Below are 25,213 nucleotides of genomic sequence, written 5' to 3' on the forward strand. Positions count from 1 at the left end.
GTTCAACTTTTTAACTAACTTATCTCTATATATATAATGATGCTTAATTTTTAAAGTGTCCGGATTGCTGGGTTGAGAGCTGTGGTTAATTTGATTATATATGTGAGAGTAAATGGATACTTGGGTTGGATTTTGGGTTGACCCGCCCATAAATTTAAAACGGTTAAAAATAAAATTAAAAATGTTATAGGTATGTTTCGAACTCGAAACTTAACAAAATAAGTATAACTCTTTAAACAACTAGGCTAATAACACTTTATATTTTAAATTCAACATTAAATTTGATGAACGCGGGACGTTATAACAATATAAGTTTAACTTTTTAACTAATTAATCTATATATATATATAATGATGTTTAATTTTTAAAATTTTCTGGATTTCCGGGTCGAGAGTTGTGGTTAATTTGGATATATATGTGAGAGTAAATGGATACTTGAGTTGGATTCTGGGTTGACCCGCCCATAAACTTAAAATGGTTAAAAATAAAATTAAAAATTCTATAGATATGTTTCGAACTCGCAATCTAACAAAACAAGTACAACTCTTTAACCAACTAGGCTAATAACACTTTATATTTTAAATTCAACACCAAATTTGATGAACGCGGGACGTTTTAACAATATATTTTTATCTGTGTGGATCGCACATGAACCTACCTAGTAAGCTAGAATTAGGTTTCAACTTGATAAGTATGCCTATATTTTAAATTATCATTTTAGTGTGAATATGTCATGTCTTTCATACATAACCAGTAGTTTCGTAGTAGAGACCGTCGTTTAGACGGGCATGTGGGACATATCGTCAATGTCTTTTCTCACGTATAATCAATAACCAAACTTCAAGGAATTTCTGTAAGTATTATTACTTGATTTTTTAAAAGATAAGATTAAGTGGCGATTCTTGAACATAAAATGCAAATTTGAAAAACCGATAAAAAAAATATCTGAGCGGACCAATTTTAGGACGTACTAAGAAACTGGTATATTTTGATGTGTAATCTTGATATAAGGAGGAAATAAGATTAACACAAAGGAAATATGATTTTTTGTTATAATAATACAATTAGAAAAATATTGTGACAATATTTGGAACCTTTTGAAGAGTTTTAGACAAGATATTTTTGTTGACTTAGTCGAGACTTATTTAAATGTGCAATCAGACACTTAAGAAAACTGAAGTTTTTGTCTTGAGAGTATCGTTTCCGTCTCAATTATGTATTTGTTAGGGTTTCGGGGACCGAATATTATATAAACTCGTTTCATAACCATATAATATTATGTCGTTATCTTTGTTCTATTCTACTTAATAATATTATCTCTTATGAGTGGACATAGTCAAATTTTATTTTGGTGAATCACGTTAAATTTATGCCTTTCTTTATTGTTATCGTCATCTTTCGTGATCCGTTCTATTATCGAGGTTTCCCGAATCATGGGCTTTCAAGGATTCCATTACGAGACTTGACACGACAAAGATGCCATGCTCAAGTAGAATCGTGTACTGCATTGGTGTGACGATCTTAGGGGGGCTTTCGCTGAACCAAGCAACCTTATGTCTAGTCTTCCTCACTATTTAACCAATTTGGACCCTCCCCCGCTTAAGAGTCGTGGAACAATGAAAAAATGATTCGAACCAAATTGAAAGTAAACTCTATTGGGAAGAATATTAATTTTACCATTGAACTATAACGGAATATTCATGTATATCACTGAACTAATTTTTGTTCGTTCGTACCACTGTAGTTGAGTTTAATGTTCATCTATGTCACTGCTAGACAAAAACATCAAATTCCGTTAAGTTTTCCGTTACATGATGACACGTGTGATTGATATATTTTTTTATTAAATAATATATATTATATTTTTATTTTTATTCATAATTTCTAAATAATAAAACTGTTATATTTTTAGAGGCATTAACCAAACAATATAGACATTTTGAGAGACACTAACAATAATTCACTTTTTTTTAAATTAATATATTTTTAACATTTATTTTTATTAGTGTTATTATTTAGAAATGTTAATAAAAATAAATGTTAAAAATATATTAATTAAAATAAAGTGAATTATTATTAATGCTTCTCAAAATATATAATTTATTTGATTAATACCTTTAAAATGTAAATTAAGTTTTATTATTTAAAATAGTGAATAAAAATAAAAATAAAAATATAATATATATTAATTTTTAAAAAATGACATGTCAATCACACGTGTAATCATTTAACGGAAAACTTAACGGATTTGAATGTTTTTGTCCAGCAGTGACATAGATGAACATTAAACTCAACTACAATGGTATGAACGAACAAAAATTAGTTCAGTAATATACGTGAATATTATGTTATAGTTCGATGATAAAATTGACATTATTCACAAACTCTATTGGTGGTGAGTTACCAAAATGATTTGAATGCTCCAACATTAATGATGGGATGATATCTCTGTAGGCTGCCTCACGACACAATTATGAAGGCTTTGTGGAGAAAAATTTGGCATCTCTTCTCGTATACAACAACCTCCAATCTTCGCCGAGAAAACCTGGATAGACCATTTGTCGCTATGATCTCTATTGTGTCTTCTTTGGACACAGGAGCCATTAACGTCAAAACCCCACCCACAATCTATTCAGTAACGCATTAAGTAAGATGGCTAATAAGGGCGTTTACTTGACTAGAAACATGCATTGCATCTAGTTTCTTCATCCGATTGAGAAGACAGATATTGTAGAAATATTTATTCATACTGTATAACCGTATCGAAATTTTTTATAAAGGAAAATTTTTTAAAGATACCATACCGATATTTGGGTATACTGAAATATCGGTAAGAAACAAGTAACATACCGATCATATTGAATATTTATGGTATAAGATTTTAGTATAGTATTAGTATTATACATTTCATACTAAAAAAATATTTGTTTTAAAAAAACAAATCATTCTAGTATAGTCATTTTAAACGAGATTAAAAATTAAAATTTATAACCTACAATAATAATAATAATAATAATAATAATAATAATAATAATAATAATAATAATAATAATAATAATAATAATAATAATACAACATTTCTAGAGATTGGCAAGAGATTAAGATTAAATTTTAAATATTTTTATTAAAAAAATATATTCATCTTCTCAAAATTAATCCCCCTCAACCTTTTTAAATAAATTAAAAATTCATTCGGAATAAACTCTAAGTAACCAAATATGTCATTTTGTCAGAAAAGTGCGCCTATAATACTTATAAATTTTTCCCACAATTTTAAATTTTTTTCACAACTTTTATTGTTTGGACGAGAATTAGTGAAAGTGCAATTGTTTAAAATAAATAATAAAAAAGGACAACAACTCGCATAACATAGAACATTCCTTCTCTTTTTCTAACCCATTTGTATTTTAAAAGTAAAGAGAGGTTAAAGAGACATGATTAAACATGCATTAAGTATTTAGTATTCACTAATACCAACTTTAATTAATTGTCCCAATTAAAAATATAATTAATTATAATCAGTGGGAGATTAGTTGATGCAAGAAAAAAAGCATTCAAGATGGAAATATGTATAATCAATGGAGATTCCTTTCTTTGCTAACAAAACCAAATTGCTTAACTTTGCCAGATTCCCCACGCAGATTAGTTGAGCTTACTTAGTGCTAATTAATATCTAATTAATTATATAATCAATCATTATAGGGTAGTCCTAATTATTTCTTGCTTGGCCCCTGGGTTTACTCCCACTGGTCTAGGATTAGTTAATTAATTAATACAACCTTAATTTTGATTATCAGAAAAATCTCTACTTACTGACAAAGCTGTCAGCTTGGGGTAGTTGGCTTCTGAGGGAGTTTTATCAGCCTTTAGGCTACAGTCTTGTTTGTTTTAGTAATTCTTCCCAAAATTATGTTTTTTTAATTTTATTAATATGAGAGTATAAATTGTATATACAATAATCTTATTTAATATTACAGACTGGTTTTGAATGCAATTTTAAGGGTTGATCATGCAACCATGTGATTTATGATACAATTAGTATAATTAGATTCACTTAGATGATAATCAATTGATTGAGGTTTCTAATTGAATTATTTTTTGTTTGTGGGTAATGTTTGTATTGAGTTCTTTTTCATATTTTTGCGGTATTCTTATTATCATCATCTATCTCCACTAAAAATTGATCGAAAACTTTTCATTAATATAACGTATATACTATTCGTTGTTATTAAAGTTCAAATGACTTTACACAACTAATTTGTTATCCCGTTGTTCCTAAATGAATTGTATTGACCTCATTCCATTTTCGACCCTCACCAGTAATTTAGTAATAGAGCTAACATGAATTCTACAATAATTTGTTGTTAGTATCTATTAGTTCCACCCTAATTCATTTATTCACAAGAAGTTTGTCTTTTCAACTCTTTCTAACAAAAGATAATATGTTATATGAGAAATTTGAAGTTTACATTGAGAGAGAACCATCTACTTCAAGCAATATCTCAATCATCTATAGCACATTTTTTTGGTACGAAGATGCGTTCAACCACTCTAACTATTCTATTATAGAGACGTTGTTTCTACGCGATTTCATATTCTCACAACGTTTTTCCGATTTGAATCCCTCATTTTGAAACGATAAACAAAAATCTCTTATTGGTCGCTATGTATAAAATCCCGTGGTTGGCGACCAACCCCAAAACCGAGTTATGTCTCCATTACCCAAAATCAAACAATCCCTTGGGATCATCTTCAGCCAATTCTTTTAGTTTGACTCAAATTATTAATCATTAAACTAAAATATTATTATTTGTTTGAATAATAATTTTGTGACAACTATATATATTTTTTTAAATGTATTTTGAATGTAACTAGTTTTTTTATCACAAATTTCATTGTAAGACTTCTTGCCAATTCTTAATCAGTTTGACTCCAATATTATCAATTTATTATATATATAATTTTTATTTAATCACACAATTCATTCAAAGTCGGACCAGCTGTTTGCACTCATACACTATATATTATAATTGATGTAACAAACAAAGGTAAGATGCATGGATGATTACTAGCGTTTCGAATTTAAAGAGTTTGGATACAAAAGATGGGTCGTTTTCGAGATCGTTTTCAAATGATGAATGATCATACATAAAATTCTCATGGACATTATTGTGTTGTGGAAATGGAAAAAGCAAAGGTGAATATTGTTAAAGCTTTGGAGAGGTACTAATTATGATCATATTAAACTTGTTCTTGAACCTTCTTTTTATCTTTTTCTCAATCCATCTACCATTTTCTAAGGCTATAAATTAATGGATTTGGAGGACCCTCCACCCCATTACCACTTTTTTCTTTCCATCTCCCAAAAACAAAGTAACCCTTTTACCAGCCTAGGGTATTAATAAATTGTAAAATGACAAAAATATCCGGACTAGCTTACGATCACTTTAACTAAGGCTTGCATTTTGTTAGTGAAAATAGTTCATATATATATTTACAACGAAATTAAGCCAGACATTAGAAAGAATTGAAATAAATCCATGAAATCCAAGAAATTATTGAGTCACAGATGTTCTTAAGAAGGTGTCGAACCCGACGGACTTCCGAGAACAAATCTAAAAAATCATCCTTATAATAATTAAGTAGAATATGATAATTGAAATACGTATAAAAAGGAAAATTAATAGAAACAATGAAAATAAACAAACAGTTTCGACAAGTAATATTTATTGTAGTAAAACATATCTATATATATGTCTATATATATATACACACACGAGAGTAATAGATATTTGGGTCGGATTGGTTGACCCGTTCATAAATTTATTTCAGTTAAAAATAAAATTTAAAATGTTATATGTATATTTCGAACTTGCAACCTAACAAAAACAATTGCAACCCTTTAACCAACTAAGCTAATAAGACTTTATATTTTAAATTCAACACAAAATTTGATGAATGCGGGATATTTTAACAATATAAGTTCAATTTTTAACTAATTAATCTATCTATATATATAATGATTATTAATTTCAAAGTGTCCGGATTGCCGGGTCGAGTGCTATGGTTAATTTGGATATAAATGTGAGAATAAATGAATATTTGGGTCGGATTGTGGGTTGACCCGCTTATAAACTTAAAATGGTTAAAAATAAAATTAAAAATATTATATGTATGTTAATTCGAACTTACTACCTAACAAAACAAGTACAACCCTTTAACCAAATGTGATTAAGATGTGGTTTGTCAATGGATAATAAGACGGTATCAATTGAAAGTGGTTAAAAATATATTAATCAAATATTTGATTGATTAAAGTGTGAAGTCACGATATTAAATGTTAAAAAATATGAATCAAATACCAAAGTGAAAGTGTAAGGTCACGAGAGGAGAGGTTTATTTAGAAAAAAATATGTGAGGAGATATGTGAGAAGATAAGTTGTTTTACCGAAGTGAATAAAATATAGAATGAGATTGTTTTATTTTTTATTTTAATATAATATTCGTAATTTATTAAAAAAATTAAATATTAAATATATATTATTATTAATTTTTTATTAAATTTATTTTATTGTGCATCGCACAATAATCTTCATAATTACTTTAACTACCATCATTATTTATCAATGAAAAATGCTTAAACTGACAAAAACATGTTATTCAGTATTTAGATGGGTTTTCAAATATTTTTAATTTTAGTTAAATCTATGAACTTAACTGCCAAGTTCTTTAATCCAAACCATAGAACCAGATGTATAGTTAATTAATTAAATCTATGAACTTAACTGCCAACTGCCAAGTTCTTTAATCCAAACCATAGAACCAGATGTATAGTTAAAAACACAAGCGATGAACTTATTTGTTTATATATTTATAGTCGCTATTTCAAAATAATAATAATAAAAATAAATTTGTTACACTTTAAATCGTTATTATTTGAAAACGATTTCAAATAATCCCACACAAAAATCAGCTCTAATGTCTTAAAAACTGACACGACTACATTAAAATCATTGATATCAAGAGGAAAAAACAACATCCACAAAGCCAAGAAGTATATTTAGAGCCCCATGAAGAAGACATGCATTAAATTACAATTGGTATTCATTCTTTCTAGCTAATATTCCCTGTACAGAATAATATGAAGGAATAATTCTCCTAAAGAAAATCTGAGACACCCACATTTCGATACATCAGACCCGCGACATTCGATACTTTTAAGTGTTTTGGTTTCTACCTTTGTTTTTAATGTTTGTGTTACTAGTTTTTTTTTCGGTTAGTCAAAAACCCGAATAAAACATTCAAATGAACCGATTCAGATCGCGTATCGCGTCCGCACAATCGCCCATCCCCTAGAATCCAATTCTTAATCTATCTTTAAAAAGAACAAAAAAAAAACTCCTGATCCTGGCGACCACCCCCACTTTCAAATCTTTATATAATGGGTGGGAATAATATATATATATTATTTAATTTTATCATGGTCACTCAAAATCCTAAGCAAACCCACATAATGTATAGTTAAATAATCTAAACCATCATCAATTAAAGTTGAGAGGATCCTTAATCCACCCTGTAAACCATACATAATTGTCTGAAAGTGATCATTAATCAAGATTAAGGAGAACAAACTTAAAAGATTAACAATGTGAGTAATAATAGTATTAATGAAGTTAAAGTAGTAGTGTTTGACAAAAAGAACATTATTGTTCACGTTTAATGATGACAATAGGGCAACCAAAGGAGCATTTTAACCATATATTTATTCAAAAATGATTATTGTGTTGTGTAGGGAATTGACAAAAAGTGTTTGACCTTCATTTTAATCCTCCCATTCATTCTTTTTTTTTCTTCTTTATGTCATTTCCTTCATTCATGTGAGAAAATCCTACCAATGAGCTTTCCTCCACATGATGATCTCAACACCTTTTTGAGTAACCCATAAATAAGATCTGAATGTATATACATTTAAACATTTTTTTTTATATTAACCATTAAATTTGAGACACATTTTTTTTTTCATTGGACCAAGCTGAATTTCTTTGAGAAACTCTACTTTGTAAAATAAGTAATTATCATTAATATATTAACTATTCATTTCCTTTTAAGTTGTTTAGAAGGGATAAAAAATATTGTTGTTTCTTCAATAACTTCTTAATGAACACAATTTATGAAAATGTAAAATATTTATGTACTAATCAGTGTTGGCCCATAAGGACAAAGGCTAGGTTAGCCAATTCATCGATTAGGTCGGTTCATAATAAAATTGGTCTACACATCATAATAAATCGGTTTATAGTTCGGATGAACTAGTTATAGGATGGGCTTTTATTTTTTTTTAATATTCGACTCTATGTTGTGTTTTCAAATTAACTTCAAAATAGTTTAAAAAATTAAAAATTAAAAAAGAAAAAGGAAAATGGACTTGCACAAAATAACAATTTCAAAATAAATCCTCAAATTTAATAAATTTTGTTTAATATAAAGACACCATTGAAATTAAGTCTATTAGTAACTATTTAAAATTTTAAAAAATAATAGTTGAGTAATTGCAGCAATATTATATATAAGATAATAGACAAATTCTTCAAATTTAAATTGAAGTAATAAATACAATAACCCACACTAACTTGGGAACAATATCATTCCTAAATTTTCATATTCTTAGATATGTTTATTTTAATATTTAAAACAAATAAAAAAATAAAATAAAATATTAATGAATAATAATAATAATTAAAAACATAAATAAACAAATATTAGATGTTTTAAATAATTTTAAGTTGACAGCATTTTTCCATTACGAACATTGAGCAAACTTTTTTTTCTAAATATATATTTTTCCTTTTAAATATTATATATATAGAGAGAGTAATTTAGATTGAAGGTTCAAATCATTTTTATTTTTTTTAAACAAACAGACAATATACCATACCTTAATAAATTGTTTTATATAATCCAAATTTTATATTTAATGCATCAAACTTTTTTCGGTTCGAGTAGAGATCCACTAAAACACCCCTAGCTAAAATAATGTTCACCGACATCTTTTATTTTTTTGACACCACAAACACTTATTTAACTTACAACAAAATAAAATAAAATAATTAAGTAGACAAAATGGTCTTATTTAGCAAGGTGTTTAAACACACATAAATTCTCGTTTAAAATTGTTAAACGGGTTAATATCAAAACAATTTCATAATTGAAGGACTTATATAACATTAAAAATAAATGCTTTAAAGACTTACTTATGACAAAGGCAGGCCAACCTATAAAGCCATTAAGCAAGCAATAGCAACAGAAGCTTGCACCCACTTCAAAATGGAAGCTTTTTTTAAAAAAAAAAAAAAAAAGTTTCATTTTCAACTTCTCCATAAGGACACATGGCCGACACATTTATTCAAATGAGGGCAATTCAATACCTCTATTTGATTCTTATACTTTCCCTTTGACTTCAAGAATCTCTTTCGGCCTTTATGGAGGGGCATTATGTAGTAGTAATCCATGATAGATCCAACTTACAATCAAATGTTTTGACCTATACTCTTCTTCATAAGACCATGTTCAAATCACATCAAAAATAACCTTACACTGCTAAAACAATATGAGACGTCTGTCTAACCTTTTACCTAGATTGATATCAGTTTGCGATTATCCTATTGAAGCGTTTAGTGGGGTACCCTAAGAAAGTGGAGACAACTATTTTGGATAACAAATGAAATCTCAAGGCTATAGAAGAGGGAATCAAAATGAAAATGCATTGAGTGTTTCAGTTTACAGCATCATCATTTCATTCGACATGTATAATAAATCAGACAACCCTAGGATAGTTAAGCTAGAAGAGTCTTACCAAATAGAACAAAGGTCTCAGAATTTGATTACCACTAAAACACCATAGGTTGAAATGAGGGATTGTGCAAACTTTTTAAATTCAAAAGAGAAACAAAAATATCCTAACGTTTTCGTATCCATATCCAGATAAAGAAACAAAAATAAAAATATTTCTAATTGGGGCCAATTGTAGTCCTAGGGTTCTTGGAATTCAACTTTTCTAAAATTTCCAAACATAGTTGACCCAATGAACTAGGAAGAAGTTTCTTTGTTCAGCTTCCTGTGGCGGTGTAGCCATTAGCCATGAAGTCAAGATGCATCTACAGGATTAAGAGATATAAATAGGACAGAAACTCATTTTCCTTGATGAACTATTAGAAATGACTCATATTAATTCATACTGTCATTTCCTAGTTAACTTTGTCATATTCTTGTGTTCTTGAACTTTACAAAGAGAATTAAGACCATATATGAAAACACTTCACCCGAATGAGAAACTGTTAATAAAATTTTAAATCTCTGTTAGACTGAATTCAGTTTTCATATGTGATCCCATCTGGATAAGAAATATAACAGAAATGATGGTGAAGAGTAATTTGAGTCATTTTTAAAAGTTCCCAACAAAAACGAGTTTAATGTAAGTTCAGAAAGAAAAACAGCTTTTGATGCACTTGAAGGAAGCAAAACAAACTTCTTTCCTAAATAGAATATATGCATCATCCTCAACCTTTCTATCGTGTAGCATCAACTTTATAAAAAAGAGGAATTAGAATAACGCACAAGAAAATGTGATGCCATTAACATGTAGAAAGCGATGTAAAATAGAACTGCATCTAATTTATTGGTTCTTGCTGCCCATGAAAAAGTCTCAAATCCCACAAAAAACAGAGACTAACCATACTGATGTATAAGGCCGTCTGATAATTCATTATAAGAGATATTAGATTTCGGTTCAAATATACCTAATTAAAGTCCTTATAAATTCAGACGGTGCCTTCCATATTGGCCAAGACAAAGACAGCAAGGGCACCTGTAGATATGGCTAGAAGAAGGCCTGAAGGAACTATTTTACGAGTAGCAGCCAAACGTATACCTGCAAGAAAGAAGAGAAAGCCGTGTAATTGCTATGATAGAAGGAAGTTTTGGCAATCAAACAATGTGAAGGTCGAGAAAGCATACCAAATATAGATGCGAAAAGAAGAGAGCTTCCAAACCCTAGTGCATACCCTATTTGCTTTGTCTCTGGCGATTGTGAAAGGACGTAAACCTATATCATAAACAATTTCACATTATAAAAAGAACTTGATATTTAAGGTGGAAATGATTTTGCATTCTTAGCATGGGGTTTGAGGAAGAAAGATTCAAGGTTTTCATAGTTAACTAAATACAATAAGGCAATATTTGGATATGCATAATTAGAATTAGAATTATAGTTAGAAGTATAATTCCAATTTTGTAAGAATGAAATTCAATTATTATGTTCGGGGGAAATCATATAATTGTATTTCCATAGTGAGAAGAACGAAATTGACACTTAAAAAACCATATACATACAATTCTATTGGGACTAAAATTTCAATTGCTTATTTTAAGTCATCAAACACACTAAGGACTTGAAATTGGACATAGCCTAATGGCAGTTAAAGAATCCGATATAGTGAATCTTGAGAAGTTCTAAGTCCAATTAGAGAAATTCATTTGATTTGCACAGATTGCCAGTCATTAACACATGTACAATAGCCTCATTATTTTTAACTAGTTATTTCTGCACTTGAATAAAGAGAGCAGAAAATGAGGGTGTTGAAACCTCCCGAATGATTTCAAGCAGGGCATCTCAATTGAACAATCAACCCTCCGGAACAATCATCCCTATTATCTTTGCAATTGAATAACAAGGAAACATAACAATTTGTATGGATTTGGTCACGAAATAAATATATGCTGCTGGACAAATGAATATAGAACACTTCAGTGCCTGTTCACTGGTCATGGAAGTGGTTGTTGGGAACTCAGCTTGAGAGAGATAAAATGTAGTTACAGGCAATTTTTTACAATACAAGACACGATACATTTAGGTACGCCAATTATTAAAAAATATATAAATATAATATTTATATAAATTTAGTATTAATATAAATAAAGATAGAAATTCATATTAATCATTGATAATACATTTGGACGGCGGCAAACAAACAATCATAGTTTGATTTGTGAAGAAGATGAAACGCTAAGGCAAGAGGAACCGTGAAGAAGATGGAATGTAGTAGGTCAAAAGAAGAAAACGACTAATTTAGTCCCCAAAATTTTAATTGTTTTTACAATTTCACCAAAACGTGTCCGAGCCGTATTGGATTAGTCAACCTACAAAAAGTTAATGATACATATTTTGTTGTATCGTACCCGCAATGTTCTAAATGGCGGTGGCGAGGCGGTAAGTAACTGCTTCGGGTGTGCCTAGGCGGTTGAAATATTTTCAGTATATAAACATAATAAAGATATTCTATAATTACCATTACCAAAAGTCCAAACTAATATTCATAATCTATCTAAAATAGTAACATTTAACCAAAATAAGACTCTAAGCATAATTAATCTTCTAACAACGTTTGATTGAGTGTTGTCCGTCACTACTTGAACAAAGTATTGAGGTCCAATTTCATTGATATATTTTCCCACATACTCGAAATGTAAGTCCCGGTGTGAGTTTTTCATATAACCAAAAAATGAAGTGTCTAATTTGCAATTGACACATAAATTCATAATACTTATTTTCTTACAGTCCGTTCATGCATTGGTCATTATTGAACACTCATTTTTCAACCACATTTTTCTTCGTGTATTGTTAAAGATAACTTAGTTTTCTCAACTTCTTGCTTCAAAAGTGGCTCTCTTAGAAGATATTGACTTGGAGTTTTGTAGTCAGGGCCAAATTGTCCAACCACTTCTACAAATTGTCGAAATCTTGAATTTTCAATTACATGAAAAGGAACTCTAGCCTCATAAACCAATCTAGCAAGATATGCATGCACATCATTTGTAAATTTTTATCTTAAATGCATCATTTATACTTTGTTGTCTTACTTTTGTTGGATCAATCGTGGATGTCCACTTATCAATAGACCCAAGGTGCTTTAACTTTTTCATTAAAGAATTTGTCCACATTGTCAAATCATCTTCAACATCTATATTAATTTCAGCTCTCTTTTAGTTCTTCTACATTTGCACGATTTTTATCTTTTAGCTCTTCTACCTCTTTTTCAGGTCATCTACCTCCTCTTCAAATAAAAAGCATGCAAATTTAGAAGAGCTGAAGTTAATATAGATGTTGAAGATGATTTGACAATGGAGACAAATTATTTAAGGAAAAAATCAAAGCACCTTGGGCCTATTGATAAGTGGACATCCACAATTGATCCAACAAAGTAAGGAACAAAGTATAAATGATGCACTTAAGTGAAAATTTACAAATGATGTGCATGCATATCTTGCTAGATGGGTTTATGAGGCAACTCATTTTCATGCAATTGACAATTCAAGTTTTCGACAATTTGTAGAAGCAGTTGGACAATTTGGCTAGGCTACAAAACCCCAAGTCAATATTTTGTTGAGAAAATTAAATTATCTCTAAAATTACATGAAGAAGGGTGGTTGAAAACTGAGTGTTCAATAATGACAGATGCATGGACAGACCGTAAGAGAAGAAGTATTATGAATTTATGTGTCAATTGCAAATTAGGCACTTTATTTTTGGGCTCTATGGAAACTCACACTAGGACTTACATTTCGAGTATGGGAAAATATATCAATGAAATTTGACATCAACATGTTGTTCAAGTAGTGACGGACAACGCCACGAACAAACGTTGTTAGAAAATTAATTATGATTATAATCTTATTTTTGTTAAATGTTTGATAGATTATGAATATTAATATGGACTTTTGGTAAAATGGTAGTTATAGAATATCTTTATTATATTTATATTTATATTTATTTATACTTATATAGTGAAAATATTTCAACCGCCTAGGCACCCAAGGCAGGTAGGCAGTCACTTACCGCCTCGCCACCGCCTACCGCCATTTAGAACATTGTTTACGTTGAAAAGGACGATCATTATCGGGTTCACTTGGGAGAAGCTGAATTTGAAGGAATATTTAAAGATATTTTGGGACTTGAAGATAGGATGTTGGCTTTTGATCACATTTCTTAAGCATACATAGCACGAAGTCCATATTGTGGTTCAAAAACCACAAGATGTTAAATCTTGCTTTAGAAAATTTTATCACATAAAACATGGATGAGATGCAAGTACTTATTATGGTTTGAAGAACCACGCTTACAATTGGGAAATATTTTGGGACAATTTTTGTGATTTGAAGAACCACTCAATAGTCTAATGGAAACAATTTGGGCAATTTATATGGTTCGAAGAACCACCAAATTCTTGGGAGTTTCAGTTGAACCTTCGTCTATTGTCGTTTGTGGACGAATGAATTGAAGGAGAGATTAATGATACAAGGGAAAAGGGTTTTAAGGTTAATGCCTATAAGGGAAGAGAAGGATTGAGAAGTGTTAGGAATTAAATGGTAGTTATAAATAAATAGTATAAATCATAGTTGTCAATAGCCCCCGTAACGCTAGCTATAGAGAATAGCGTAGCGACCATATGTAGCTATAAGGCGCAATAGGCTACGCACTTTCAAATAGCCCCCGTTTTTGTCGCTATAGCTCATATAGCGCCGAAAGCTATTCCCTCAAAAAGCAACAAAAGGCAACGCTATTTAAAAAAAAAAATTTATATTAATTGTTTAATTTTTCATTTTCCCAAATTTTCTCACTTATTTAAATTTCAAAAAAAGATTTTTGACTCTTCCACTTCTTTGCACGCTTCTTTTTCCTTCTTTTCTTCTCTTATTACTTTTCTCTTACAAAAAGTAAAGAATGCATCAAAAAATCGTCTAGGTTCTTCCTATTAAGGGAAAAGCTATTTGTCCAATAGTTTCTAAGGCCCATGAGCCTAATTAGTAAACCATACATCGGTAAAAATGGAGATGGAAGATGTGATTGTTACGACCCTGAATAAACGACAAATCCCAACTACGGATATGTAAGAGCCAAAACTGCTAAGTTCTTGCATATAATATTGAATAAACATGTGACCATAAAAGTTTTATATTTGTGTCATGAAAGTTATATCAAACCCCCACACTTTAGGTTTACAATGTCAGCATAATCGAACTGATAACATAAACATATGATCAAACCCCCACACTTTAGGTTTACAATCATAATCGAACTAATAACATAAACATATAAGTAACACGTTCCAACACATGTCAATTTTAATCTTGAAAGAATGAGAGAATAACAAGAGAGTGGATCGTAAATAATCTCTTGGTGGATTGCTTCATTAAGTACTTTCCAAATACATGAAAGTGTTAAGAGGGTGGGTTTGTGATGGGAAGGCAGAACAGGATGAAGGAAGAAGTCTGTTGGGATATTTAATTGGCAAGATTCACCCATGGAGATGCAAGCCAGATTGTTTAAGGAGCAATCAATACAAAGATGCCTCGGCAATTCAAAGAATTCAATGAAAAGTGAACATTGGAAGACGAATTTTAAGGACATTTGAGTTGAATGAGATTGAACTTGATACAAATCTCCATAGAAAGAATCTCAATGTCCCATGAAGTTTTGTTTTCCAAAGGAGCTTCGACGCAGAAAAGGATGACAAAATTGTTTCACATTGAAGGATTTTCATGTAGACGGATTTGCTTGTGACATCTTCTGAATTGGACAATCTCCAAATGATGCTTTGTTTTCGTAATTGAGAAAAATGAATAGTAGTGATTTATTGAGAAAGAGAGGGTGGGAAAAGATGGGAAAGCGGACAAAGATTTCAAGCTGATGGGTTTTTGAACATAAGTTGTGCAATTTACACGAAAATGAGCCATAGATCATTCTAAATACATCTCCAATTTTTGAAACATAAACCTTTCCTCATGTTATCTCTTACATGAAGGATACATTTCCATGTTAGAAAATTAGAAGCTTTAGGTTGAATATTGAGAAAATTACCCTTTTTTATTGACTGAATATGCTTTTGTGGGGAATTTGATGACATGGCCGCTCCAAAAACTCATTCTGATCCATATTCAGCTCAATTGTTAGAGGATTCACGAGCCCTCTTCTCTAGATATTCCTTTATTTCTTCATCTCTCTTTCGGTGTTGATACATTCTCTTATGTTACATTGATTCGTTGAATGAGCTACAATACCAACTTTTTTGTTAGGATTAGTCCCCTCTTAACATTGGATGGACTCCTTAGTTTCACTTTTATCATATGAACGTGTGATGTCTTCTCTTTCTTTCTTACTCTCTTGAAATGTAAGAGTAAAAATCTTCTCCTGCAACTATTATGATGTAAACAACTACGGAAATAAGTGTTTCATTATATTTATGACTTAGGAAACAATGCTTGAGAGGTGGTTGATGATGTTACTACCGTCGTATTTGTGAGGTCGCACAAAGTCGACTTATGACAGACCTCCCACAGCCTCAAAGGATGACCAAGAAGAATGGGTGAGCCATATGATGAAACAATGGGGACACACTTGTCCATTCGAGATAACTTCTCGTGGAGTGGGGAAAAATTACGAGAATGAATTCGAGTGAGAATGTTTTTGAAAGAGTGGCCCATAGAAGCAAGGACAAACAAAAGAAGAGGCAAAATCTATGCTTGAGCGTGAGACATATAAGCTCCATAGTGGGGTTAAGGATGAGAGTCGAAAAGGAGTCTGCCTAAAATTGGGACTATAAAGAGAGTTCCGTTTCATTTTTCTCCTCTAACCACGTGATCTTTGCACTTTTGATTGATATTGTTCTTTTTGATAATTGTATCTTGATGTCTTTTCTCTTTCGGTATTTTTGATCAACTTATGACAAATATTGTCATAACTTAGTTTGTAACAGTTCCTGGTTTTTTCCTGGACAAGAGTGATCTTTGCACTTATCATGGAATAATGAAACAAATTCTCACTTTTAATAAAAATATATGACTTAGGAAAACTGACAAGTGGTACAATTATACAACTCCGCCCTTGGGGTCAATGATTTCAAAAGGGCAGAGTAACATTATTACTATAAAAATGTATAATATGGTCAGGAAATGTAGAGTATCAGTAGGTATAAATGATGAGTATTTGAAATCAAGTGAGAAGTTAGTCTGCTTCCCTCATCTCCCTTCTCAATTCTCTCTGAGTTCTTCTATAGCCCTAATTTCATTATATAGTTTGTAACAAAGACACAAGAAGCTGGAAGTTCATGTTCATAAACCAAGAATTTAAAATTAAATGAAAATCTAGAGTGAGCCACAAGAAGCAAGCCACTTGCAAAAAGAGAATTTAAATTTTCTCATTCTCAGTATGAAAGAAACTGAAGATCTCAATCTAAACTGTTAGATATCACAAACTCTTAAACTTGGTAGACTCAAAATCTAAACTGTTAGATATCACAAAACTTATATTCAAATTTGAGGATACTGAGCATAAAAACTCAAGCCCCACAAAGTCATCTGTTTGAGTCTTTACATTCAGATCATTTTTAAAAAAGCAAATTTATTATCTCACCTAGTTTTAGACAACCTGTAATAATAACTGCATATACTACAATTTCCAGCAAAGTATTTGCTGATGTTTATCTATGGTTTTGTTAGGAAAATTCAGTCAAGTTTTACTAAAGGTATTCAAAACCTCTTCCTCTAAGTAAGGGAATTTATAGATAAGTAATGACATTCAAAAATAAAAACGAATTCAGGTAGATTATATACATACAATGGCCATAAGAGATCCTCCTGTAAGTCCACCAAACAGTGATCCCTTGCTTCCAGACTTCGTATCTATTAACCAGCACAAAGAATGTAGTTTTAGACAAGATTCCACAACAACATTCTAACTAGCAAAAACTGCAGCTCAAACCCAGTAAGTAAATAGAAAAACTTACAGGCAAAAAGACCTCCAGTAAGTAAAAGAGTTCCATAGACAGCAGAAACGGCAGGAGCTAGGTCTGAAGTGAGTTGAGATTTGCAGCAAAGAAGTCGTTTATCTCTAGAACCAACAGATTTAAGTACCCAACTCGAGAAATTCCTTCGGCGTGTGGGTCTGAGAGTTGCGATTGAAGGACCATTGTCCAAAGAAACGCCAAAGAAAGCGGTTTTATCACCACCCGTTGGAGAAAGTGGTGATCTTGCCGTGAGTGGACGGTAAACAGATGTTGGGTATAAAACAGAATTCATTCTCTCGGTCTGTGTTTCTTATTCCCTAACACTAAAACCTCTCTAGCAGGAACTCTCTGATAACACTAAAACCTTCGGCGCCACTGATGACAACCCATTTCTCGAGCATTCAGAGTTTTTTTAAAAAAAATTAGAAACACTTTTGCGCCCACGGAAAGAATGAATCCGAATGGAAGGAAGATGGGCAAACGGGTCGATCTGAAAATTTGACGTAAGAGAACCGTTTCAAATCGGTCATTATTTTGATAGATACAGTTTTACCCTAGATGGCAACCGATACCTACACTACTACTGAAGTAAGTCTCCGAATTTGATTTTAACTCAAACCGTATCTCTATTTATATCATTATCCCGATTCATCATATACTCGATTCCCGATTAGTACCCCATCACGAATATTAAATATTAAAAAAAATATCTTAAATAACAAATTAAAACTAAAATTATATAAAATTAAATATAATATTTTACTACAAAATATAATAATTAACCTAAAACTATTCATATCAAATCAGTTTTCTAAAAAAATAAAAAAATAAAAAAATTCTTAATACATTTCTTAGAAACATATAAATCACAACCAACATAATCAATAAAAAAAAACAATCAACATAATCAGGTTAAACAATCAACATAATCAACGTTAACATGATTCTTTATGCTTATATGTTATATATTAATATTTATAAATTAATAAATTAATAAATAAATAATATATTAAACTTTTATTACCTAAATATAATTTAACATATTAAAGTATTAAATATATTTATAATAAGTTTATTATTTTATAAAGTGATTTAAAATTAGTAATAAATTATAATTTAAAATTATTTAAAAGATTAGGTGCCTTAAAAAACCCTGACCTTTTATTTTTGTATTTATAAAAATAAATTTATTTATTGTATTACTTTAATAAATTATATATTATTTAAAAAAAATTGATAATGTTAATATTCTATTACAATCCTAGTATGTGAGTTATGAAAATCCATAGAAATTAAAAAATTTATATAATGTTTAAGGTGGTTTTATTAATCTGAGTTATAACTGATAGATAATTATATATAATGAGAGTGTGTCTAAATCTCTTGTGTTTTACTTAAACAAAGAGTTTATATATAATAAAAAAAATATTACTTATCTATATATATATATTATAGTCGTGTAAAAGTTACATAAGAAGTCAACTTTGTTGCTATTAAAACGGAAAGAAGAAGCTAGAAAATAAAGAGATTAAGTTAATAAATAAGTATAAGATTGTAAAAGTTGAAGAACACGTAACCTTATAAAATAAGGTTAAAACAAGTAATATTGAAAATTTAAAAACACAAATGAAAACATTACTTACTTGCATAGTTATGTTGTAGAGATGAAAAGTACAAAACTAGAGAGAAGGTTGAAGATAGAAGTTAAAGAAGATTCGATGAAGATGAAAAATAAAAAGTGAAGAATGAAGAATATGAAGATTAAGAGTTTTGTTTAGAGAGAAAACACTTATTACAAATAAATGAAATGATGTTAACGTGATGTGTGGGTAATGATAAAATAATTAATATATTTATTTAATGATGGTTATGACTTATGAGTTTTGACGTGGAATTTGAAAAGTCATTTAAATTTTATCAATAAATATATATATATTCGGGTATCGCACATTGGGTTTGGGTTTCTAACAATCCCCGACTCATAACCCGAACCTATTGAATACCATTTTTTACTCCCCGTTCCCGACTCCGACCCCAATTTAAAATACCCGAACCCAATCATCGAGTACTCACGGGTATCGGGTATACATATACTCATTGTCATCCTATATTCATCCATAGTTTTCTAAAACTTCGACATTGGTTTGGCTGCCATAAAACCATTGGTTGGTGGGTGATTCTTGATTTGGTTGGATTATTTAGAATATCAATTCGGATGGTTGATCAGATTTTAATCATTTTAGTGATGTTAGTGCTAGATAGGAATTATTTTTTCAAATGCCTATAAGTACTTTGATATCATTATATTTTGTTAAGATTTAATAAACAGGATTCCAGGAATTATCATTTTTAGAATAATCACCAAAGAAAGATCATTAATCAACGCTTGAAAGTACCTCGAAGAATGATATAATAGCAACATCAAGTCACTCCAACGAGAGCTTGCTACAGGTTCTATCTTTCCATCACTCTCAATAATATAATTTGGATAAGAAAAAACTTAGTGTTATGTCATACTCAAATTTGCGTTTTTAAAAACGGTTTTTTGTATTCAAACTTGATTCGAGGGGGTCACTTTGTAAGCACTAAAAGTTTCCATACCCAATATATAAAATTAAAAATAATTATTTTGATTATTTTCGAATGAATAATTCAAAATAATTAACCCAAAGCCAAAACTTAATCAAACAATTAGTTGGATTAATTATTGTAATAATTAAATTCTAAATTAATTAAGGGAAATGGCTAAAAAAATAAATTAAATAATTTGGGATAAATGTTGTACACATTTTATCTCAAATTAATTTTAAAATATCAAAAGAATTAAAATAAACAATTTAGGATAAATGTTGTATTTATTTTATCCCAAATAAATTATTTATTAAACCAAAATGTATACAAAATTTAAATAAATTGACAAAATAAATTTCATATTTCTTTTGTGTATTTTAAAATTTTAAAAATAAAAGAAAAAGGTGAAAGAAAAATCAATTTCAAATAAACTCTTAAGGTTTTAAAATAAAAATTAAATCTGTGTCCAGTGTAGCCAAAACTCTAGAGAATTGTTGCAGTAGGAACCATAGTCATCGGATAGGCGCTGGATTTTCATCCAACGCCTCAGCTTTGCCCGTGTCGCCCGTTGAGACGGAAGGAGCGCGCATCCGTGAAGCAGACAATTAGCTAACGCGCGCGTTAGCTCTGTTAGTTGAAACGCGACGGAACGTCAATGGAGAACCCAACGTTCGTCAAATGTGCTCGAAACGACATTATTTTGCCTGGATCTTCGTCTTCAACGCGATCGCCGGATGGATAATCATCCGCAGCCATATTTGATTTCTCAAAGATAGAAATTCGTCGTTTCTAGATGGTTTGACTCCATTCAAAAGGTGAAATGATCACCCTACTTCGGTGATCATTTCCCCTACATCTAAGATCGTAATTACGACTCATATCAGCAACTGCTTGGAAGAACAACATAAACAACATCATGAGTGTTTGACTGATTCAAACCCACTTGATCTTAAAACCAACTTCAGGATGTTATAAATAGCCTCATTTGATAATTCTAAAACTAGGAGATGACATCCCAAACCTCAAATCGAAATTTTTAGGAAACCCGTCATTGAAGCTCAAAGCTTCTGGATTTTTCACAATTATGTTTCACACCTTAAAACTCGGAATCAGACATCTCAAAAGCTTCCATAAGGTCTAAGGAGTGTTCTTCAATCATTGGTATGCTTCCAATCACCATTTAATTCAATCTTCCAGTTTGGAATTGAAATTTTTATATTTCAGTTTTCATTAGTTTATATACTTCCTAATTGTTATATTTCTTGATTGGAAAACGATCCTAGTATCATTTACATACTTTTTATGAAAGCTAGAATCGATTAATCGATCTAAAACAAACAAAAAAACAAATTTGAATTTAGAAAAATCAAAAAACAGATTTTCTATTCTTGAGTTAATCCTCAAGAACAGTAGCCATAAAGCTTCCCAACATATTTTTAATGAGTTGGACACTTATTTGGATCATGTTTGATCAAAATCAAAATTTTCAAAATAAATTAAAATTTTCAGTTATTGAATTGGTCAAAATGAACAACTAGTGTTCATGTTTTTGTACCAATCATTCATATGAAGTATAAGAAAAATATTGGTAAGCTCCTTACACTTTATTATAGCTTAAAACCAAAAACCCGATTTTGGCCTTCAAACTATTTAAAAAAAATCAAACATCACTTAGGTCAAATGATATATTAGGATGATGTTTCTAATGTTCATGGGAGATTTGTGAAGCTAACCAAGCCCTTGGATCAAAGGATCCAAACCTTAATCAAAATAACAAAAACCTGCATTTTTTATGTTCTTGAGGACCGAGAGATCCGACCAAGAATGTTCGGTTAGGATTGAGGCTTTCGACCGAGAATTTTTTATTAGGACCAAGGCTTTTCAGCCAAGACCGAGAGGTCCGACCGATGTTTTTTTTCAACTTAGGATCGAGGAGTTTCTCACCCGACCGAGAACTCCCGAACCTAGGACCTGTGGCTTTCGCACCTTGACTGAGGGACTTCCGCACCCTGATTGAGAATTCGCACCCTAATCGAGAATTTGCACTCCAACTGAGGGACTCCCGATCCATGACCAAGGGTCTTAACCCCCGACCGATGAAAATGAACCCAGAACCGACATTGGTCCTAGGGCCTGTTTGGTTGCATTTTTCAATTTTCAAAATTATTTTTTAATTTTGGGACATTAAAGAATTTTCTAAAAATCCATAAACATAGTATACGATTTCAAAATATTTTTGGAATATTTTCTATAAAAAATATTTTGATAAAAGTTTGTTTGGGATTTATTTTTAAACCCTAATGCATTTTAAACTAATGTTCTTTAGGTATTTTCCTCTGTAGTCATCGACAACGGGTACTAACATTTAAATATTATTGTTACAATTTTTAAATACACAAAAATCTGTGCATGACTAGGACCGAAAGAATAATTGGTTAAATAAAATGTTATACAAGCAATTTCAAAAGCCAAGATTTTATAAATTAGAGACTGTTTTTAAAACGGGTACAGAGAATAAAGCGCGAAAGCCCTTTCCCGAATATCACCAAACTTTGAACTAAAACTAAACTATGGTAAAAAATACGTTTATATACATGCACTTTTTATTGATTTTAAAAATCAAATGAGGATTTTGTTTCAAATAAATTATCTTTTTAATTAATTTAAATACAGATCTTCAATAAATCAAATATTAATTTGATTATAACAAATCTGAATATTATTTAAACTTGAACTCAAATTAATTATTTTTATAATTAATTTTTAATTCTATCAAGATTTATTTAAAATCTTTTAAAATAATATTTTATTTTAAAATAATTTCTGACACGTAAACAAATGTTGAAAATTTTTGAACCTCAAGTTTTTTCAGGATAAGGATTTTTCGGGGTTACAATAATAATATATATATTTGGAAATCGAAGCAATTTGAATTCCTTAAAAAGTGGAACCTATACAGTTGTATAAGTTTTCTTGTGTGAAATAGCTGAATTTAAAAGATAAGATTAAAAATGATATATATATATATAATTAAACTTAAAAATTAATAATATAAGAAGATAATTTAACCAACAAGGAGGGAAAACATTCATATTTAAATAATATAAAAAATGATTAATTTATCCATCCTGGTGAGGAAACAGGAGAATCCCCTACAAGAGATCATAATTGCAAAAAAAGGGTAATTATATAGACATTGTTAATTATTTGTTACTAGCACGTAGCCCGTGCATTTGCATAAGTAAAGATATAAAACTGAGAAAAATAAATTATGGTTAAAATGTGATAACATTTTTAATTTATTCTCATATATATCCAAATTAACCACACCTCTCAACTTGGCAATCCGAACACTTTGAAAATTAAGCATTATTATATATATATATTTATATATATATAGCTAGTTAAAAAGTTAAACTTATATTGTTAAAACGTCCCGCGTTAATCAAATTTGATGTTGAATTAAAAATATAAAGACTTATTAGCCTAGTTGGTTAAACTGTTGTACTTGTTTTATTAGGTTGCAAATTCGAAACATAACAATAGCATTTTTAATTTTATTTTTAACCGTTTTAAGTTTATGGGTAGGTCAACCCACAATCCAACCCAAATATATCCATTACTATCACATATATATCCAATTTATCACAACTCTCGACCCGGCAATCCGAATACTTTGAAAATTAAGCATCATTATATATATAGATTAATTAGTTAAAGTAGTTGAACTTATATTGTTAAAATGTCCCTCGATTATCAAATTTGGTGTTGAATTAAAAATATATAGTCTTATTAGTCTAGTTGGTTAAAATGTTGTACTTGTTTTTGTTAGGTTGAAAGTTTGAAACATACCTGTAGCATTTTTAATTTTATTTTAAACCGTTATAGGTTTATGGGCGGATCAACCTATAATCCAACCCAAATATCCATTTACTCTCACATATATATCCAAATTAACCACAACTCTCGACCCCGACAATCCGAACACTTTTAAAATTAAAAATCATTATAAATATATATATATATATATTAGTTAGTTAGTTAAAAAGTTGAACTTATATTATTAGAACGTCTCACGGTCATCAAATTTAGTGTTGAATTAAAATTATAAGGTTTTATTAGCCTTGTTGGTTAAAGTGTTGTACTTGTTTTGTCATGTTACAAATTCGAAACATACCTGTAGCATTTTTAATTTTATTTTTAACCGTTTTAAACTTATGAACGGGTCAACCCAAATCCAACCCAAATCCAACCCAAATATCCATTACCCTCACATATATATTCAAATTAACCACAACTCTCGACCCGACAATCCAGAAACTTTAAAAATTAAGCATCATTTTATATATATATATATATATATATATATATATATATAGATTAATTAGTTAAAAATTGAACTTATATTGTTAAAATGTTCAGCGTTTATCAAATTTGGTGTTGAATTAAAAATATATAGTCTTATTAGCCTAGTTGGTTAAAATGTTGTACTTGTTTTGTTAGGTTGTAAGTTCGAAACATATTTGTAACATTTTTAATTTTATTTTAAACCGTTATAAGTTTATGAGCGGGTCAGGGTCAACCCACAATCCAACCCAAATATTCATTTACTCTCACATATATATCCAAATTAACCACAACTCTCAACCACGACAATCCGAACACTTTTAAAATTAAACATCATTATATATATATATATATATATATATTAGTTAGTTAAAAAGTTGAACTTATATTTTTAAAACGTTCCGTGTTTATCAAATTTGGTGTTGAATTAAAATATAAAGTTTTATTAGCATTGTTGG

The 25,213-nt window shown here is 29.9% G+C and overlaps 1 protein-coding gene across 1 annotated transcript; it reads right to left on the reverse strand.

Annotated features, from left to right (window-relative positions):
- Window positions 1-10,606: 10,606 nt before the first annotated feature.
- On the reverse strand, window positions 10,607-18,241 carry LOC124919492 (protein FATTY ACID EXPORT 4, chloroplastic). The gene is made up of 4 exons (XM_047459737.1): window positions 17,838-18,241; window positions 17,669-17,733; window positions 11,014-11,101; window positions 10,607-10,927 (listed from the first exon to the last, which is right to left on the reverse strand). Exons 1-4 carry the CDS (start codon window positions 18,127-18,129, stop codon window positions 10,818-10,820), a joined length of 555 nt encoding a protein of 184 aa, XP_047315693.1. The 5' UTR covers window positions 18,130-18,241; the 3' UTR covers window positions 10,607-10,817.
- Window positions 18,242-25,213: the final 6,972 nt, after the last annotated feature.

This window comes from Impatiens glandulifera, chromosome 1, assembly GCF_907164915.1.
Source record: "Impatiens glandulifera chromosome 1, dImpGla2.1, whole genome shotgun sequence".
Lineage (NCBI taxonomy): Eukaryota > Viridiplantae > Streptophyta > Magnoliopsida > Ericales > Balsaminaceae > Impatiens > Impatiens glandulifera.

Bases quoted from the DNA above. Each gene is read 5' to 3' on its own strand.
- LOC124919492 (XM_047459737.1), bottom strand. From the start codon at position 18,129: ATGAATTCTGTTTTATACCCAACATCTGTTTACCGTCCACTCACGGCA. The intron at 17,734-17,837 runs GTAAGTTTTTCT...GCTGGTTAATAG, and splicing joins TACTGGAGGTCTTTTTGCCT to ATACGAAGTCTGGAAGCAAG. The intron at 10,928-11,013 runs GTATGCTTTCTC...TCTTTCTTGCAG, and splicing joins TCTTTTCGCATCTATATTTG to GTATACGTTTGGCTGCTACT.